The sequence below is a fragment of the Nannobrachium achirus genome, assembly GCF_963921795.1.
Source record: "Nannobrachium achirus genome assembly, chromosome: 21".
NCBI classification, from domain to species: Eukaryota; Metazoa; Chordata; class Actinopteri; order Myctophiformes; family Myctophidae; genus Nannobrachium; species Nannobrachium achirus.
In genome coordinates this window covers 37298122-37303106 of record NC_137828.1, presented here as the reverse complement: position 1 = coordinate 37303106, position 4985 = coordinate 37298122, and the positions used below count along the sequence as shown (strand labels likewise).

The 4985-nt window shown below is 44.2% G+C and overlaps 1 protein-coding gene across 1 annotated transcript; it reads right to left on the bottom strand.

Annotated features, from left to right (window-relative positions):
• Positions 1–244: 244 nt before the first annotated feature.
• On the bottom strand, positions 245–4985 carry zic4 (zic family member 4; the record flags this gene model as incomplete). Its single annotated transcript, XM_080751491.1, has 2 exons — positions 3515–4985; positions 245–690 (listed from the first exon to the last, which is right to left on the bottom strand). Exons 1-2 carry the CDS (start codon positions 4683–4685, stop codon positions 245–247), a joined length of 1617 nt encoding a protein of 538 aa, XP_080607617.1. The 5' UTR covers positions 4686–4985.

Genomic DNA, 4985 nt, shown 5'->3' with positions numbered 1-4985 from the left:
TTTTGTCGCATTTCTATAAGCCAATAATGTTATGACCAGCAGTGGTTCTCTATGGAGACACAAAGAGTCTCCTCCTATTAGGAATGCAACAAAAACTAAAACATATCCATGAAATCATGTCTAAATGGGGTGAATAATCGATAGAAAAAAGGTCATTTTGGGGGTGAACTCCTCCTTTAAGCACATAGTTGTTGTTTTATTTTATTTATTTATTTTTGTTGCACTTTCCGAGCCCATTCGCGGGCTAAAACGTGTCTCTTGGCTCGGGGTCTCTGTAAGGTGGCTCGTCTGCGGGATCAGGTGTGGACGAGCCACTGGGTGGTGTGTGTGTGCCACTGGCGCCCGAACTATGACAGACATACCACTCGCTTAAATTAGCGGGCTGCGACGATGCCACCGGTTCAGAGGAGTGCGCCGTGCCCCCTCCTCCTGGCTCCCGGCCCAGGTCTGACGAAGGGGACACCAGCGACGGCGTCGACGACTCGTAGCCCGAGCTGGGCGGCGGCGACTTGCAGTGCACCTTCATGTGTTTCCTCAGCGAGCTCGGGTGAGTGTAGGACTTGTCGCAGCCTCTCACTTTGCAGTTGTAGGGCTTGTCGCTGGTGTGGACGTGGGAGTGCTTCTTTCGGTCGCTGCTGTTGGCGAAGCGCCTGTCGCAGCCGTCGAACTCGCACTTGAACGGCTTCTCACCTGGAAAAAGAGAAGGCGTTTTGAAAACTCCCAAATATTAGGCTGCTATATAGCCTAGGATATGCAATTTGTGAATCTGTCAAGGGTCTTCTCAAACTTTTAAATGTCGAGTTCTTCCCTTAACTCTGTCTCTGACACATTACAAATGGAAACAAATGGACCCGTTGGGGTACTCTTGGTTCCATTTGTATAATGTCAGAGTTACAGACTTGTAAGGGTCAATTTAGACCCCCTTAACCCTTAAGTGCTGTTCGGGTCATTTTGACCCGTTTTACATTTTCATTTGGAAAAAAAAGGTAGAAGTTAAAAATGTTTCCACCTGAAACTCACTGGCCTTAAAGATTCTTCTGAGATGAACATGTAAAAAAAATATTTTTGCACTACACCCATGCTACACCCCCCTCATATTTTTGGAACCTTAAGTGCTGTTTGGGTCATTTTGACCCGGAAGCACAGAAATACACAGTATTATGCCAAAACACAGACACACAGTCACCCCCACTTCTAATACCCCCCTTCCGAAGCCCCATTCCGAACCCTCCCCCCCTTCCTATAAGCATGAGCAATATTGCCCAGTATTAAATGAAGTAGTTTTTTTACATGGATTTCAGCTAAATCAGTAAAAACGCCTAGCTCTTTCAGTGTTTAATGTGATATAGCAAAGCAGAAATGCAAACATTTACCAAATATATCATATGAATTGTTTGGTATTGAGTCAAAGTCAATGTATCATGATGATTTGTTAAGTTAAAATTTATATTAGTGTTGTTTTTTTTAAACCAAATATCCACCGGGTCAAAATGACCCGAACAGAACGAAGGTGTAGTGAATCTGAACAGAACTTAAGGGTTAAGGAACCCACAGAGTCCCTGGAATCCACTTTGAGAACCAATGATCTAAGACTTTAAGTCTGCCTGCATGCAAGGCTGCAGCAACTTAGATAAACTATAGGCTATTGTAGGCCTAGGCTAGGCCTAAAACCGGTTGGATTATTACAACAACAACAAAACATAATGCCAACACTGCTCAACACAGAATATTGTAACACTTAGTTTATCTATTGCTATTTGAATGTCTGAATGCTTAAAAGCTAACCTAATGCGCATCTTAATAATAAATTCCATTTGACTATGCAGGCTATATGACAAAGCAAAAAAAAGACAATCTGAATAAATTACACGGAAATCACCCAATGCTGATTTTTCTCCCGACTATTAGTGCTGTGAGGATATGTAATTGCTTCTGTCTAATTACACTTGTGGGTTGAATATCAATTTGACCTTCAGCTGTTGGGCTGAGAGAGCCAATCAAGGATATTAGTGTAGTACAAGAACGCGACGAGGAACAGACCCCAGGGGAAAGGGCCCCGTCATAACCACAGTTTCGGGTAGGTTTTAAACATGATACCAAAGACCATACCCCTTGGGAGTCAACACGCTGAAATAATTTAACAGATTTGTACTTAGGTAATGTGAGCAAATTATATGAATAATACATAGGATAATACAGAAATGGAGCGGGGGAGTGCCATGCAAGCCACTGAAAAAAAGGGACGTATTCATTTACGTGTCTGCTCTGACTCGACAGTCCTCGTTTTTTTTTCTCTCTCTCTCTCTCTCGCTCTCTCTCTTCCCCCCAGCCTTTCCCCCAAACGTCACTGGGTCACAGAGGCAAGCAGCCATATTGTTGCACTCTGGAACCATGCATGCAGCAGAGCCATTTCTCTTCTTTTTATATCAAATTGTAAACTATACAAAGTCAACGTGTCCGTCATGCTAATGGTATAGAGGCAATCAGTGTTGCCAACCTGTTGGCGACCCCTTTAAGCATGATGGCAGCTCTTAGGCTATACTTCACTTGTTGCATGGGCTATAAATAGGATATAAACTGAGCAGTCCAAAACAAAAATGCATAAAAGTCTACTACCATTCAGGAAGAGTTTTGAAGTTGTTTCCAATTGTTTGTTAAAATCAACTGACCAAAATGGTAACTAAATGCAATTCTAGTGTAAATGACTCAATCGAATATTATCGCTGCAAATAACAACAACAACAACAACAACAGCAACAACAACAACAACAACACTAGCCTATAATAATAATAATCATCATAATAATAAGGGTAATAATAATAATAATTAATAATTCACATTGTACAATAAATATAATAAAGTCTTGATGTATTGTTATGCAACAGTAATTCAGTGGTTGTAAAATATCAGTCTGGATAATGAAATGAACAACCAGTCTGTAATAAATGTAAAATAATAATAATAATAATAATAAAATAAAAGCAGTATCATCATAACCGTTGCAATGAATATGAAGATGGATATATAGCTTCTACTCCTGTCTGGCATGCATGCAGTAAGTTGACGGTGACATCAGTCTTCCATTTGTTTTGGTGTAAACAGGGAGTGAGTGAGTGAGCCCATCAAACGCCTGAGTGAGCTGTAGTATCCCTAAATTCAGCCGTTGTAAAAAAAACTGTGAGCACTGGTGCAATTCATAACAAACAACAACGTGCAGCAATAGTTATAGTTCCTTAACTGTTGACATCCAGGGTGCTCCGGAAGAGACTATTATTACGTGCATGACTCAGCTTTACATGTCAAAATATAGCCTATATTCTACAATAAATGGCCTTCATAAAACTTTTTTTTTTGTTAGGCTATTTGAATAGCAGCACAGACAACATTTCCATATAGCATTGTCTTCACATGTTTTGTGAAGTATAGGCTAATATGAAATAACTAGGTTATAAATAAATGTAACAAGCAATACATGAAATAATGTTCAGCCTGGTGTAAAGACAAGTTACTGACCTGTGTGCGTCCTTTTATGAATCTTAAGATTCTCGGATCTCGCGAACACTTTCCCACAGCCAGGGAACGGACACGGGAACGGTTTCTCCCCGGTGTGCACTCGTATGTGATTTACAAGTTTGTACTTCGCTTTAAATGGCTTCCCTTCCCTGGGACACTCTTCCCAAAAGCATATGTGGTTCGCATGCTCCGGTCCTCCGACGTGCTCCACCGTGACGTGTGTTACCAGCTCGTGCATGGTGCTGTAAGTTTTGGAGCAAAGTTTCTTCGGCGAGTGCTCCGGCTCCAGCCACTTGCAGATGAGCTCTTGCTTTATCGGCTGCCTCATGTACCGGAAAAAGGCACCGGCTCCGTGGTGGTGGTGCGCGGCGAGGTTCATGTTCAGATTCAGACCGCCATAGCCATGCAACGGCGAGGCGGAGAAGGGGTCGGACCTGGAGCTTGCCACTTGACTCAAGTGCTCAGATCTAACGTACATTTCTCCAGGTAATCCTAACCTTATTTGTCCATTCAAGGCTTGGCCACCCGGTGATCCGTTAGCCGGCTGCTCGTGGTGGTGGTGGTGGTGGTGGAGTCCAGAGAAGAGGGTATGGCTCCCAGCGTCGGGGTGGTGACCATAGTGTCCCGGATAGCTACCTGTTGTTGAGACAAACATTCCGTGGTGAGAGGCTGAACCGGGGGTCTGGTCGGTCAGAACTGGCATGGCTTGAGCTGTCAGATCTCTCCGAATGAGGAAATCCCTACCTGCGGATAGAGCCTGGGCCGTGGTGTGGGACATAGAATAGGGGACCGTCGCCGCCTGCACCGGGCCAAAAGCTCCCGTTTGACTGGAGACCACTTCACTGTGGCCTGCCATATGATGATTGTGGTGGTGATGGTGGTGGGGATAATGATGGGCTGGGCTGATTTTGAGGGCCGCGGAGTGCCCCATGTGTTCTGGCCCGAATGGACTCGGCCCCAGGCGGGGTTCCGCAGTAATCTCCCCAGGGTGCGCGTGAGCCATTGAGTGTGGATGGCTGCTAAACCCCGGGAAGCCTGTCACGCTCTGAGGGGTATGGTGGTGATGATGGTGATGGTGGTGAGCCCCTGCCAAGTCAACTAATCTCAGCGCCGTGTTCCGTTTGGAAAACGTAGGGTCCATCACAGCGCTTCCCAAGGCATCCACGCTCATTACTCCTAATTTTAGAATAACTTTGACAGCAGGCAAAATAATAATGATGATGACAAATATATTTTAATCGCAGTAAAAAAAATAAAGGAAAAAAACTTTCTGAAGTTACGGTTCTGTCTGCAGACAACATGGAATCCCATTCGGTTGAGAGGCAGCAGCAGGACGCTTTGATACTGAATAGAGATTCATGGTAGGAGCTGCAGCCCGTGGAGCTAAACAATCACCCCGCGTTCTAATTGGTCAGAGCTCAGTGATTGACGTCACTTGTGACAGTTTCCAACGCGAAGAAAAATGTTTTAG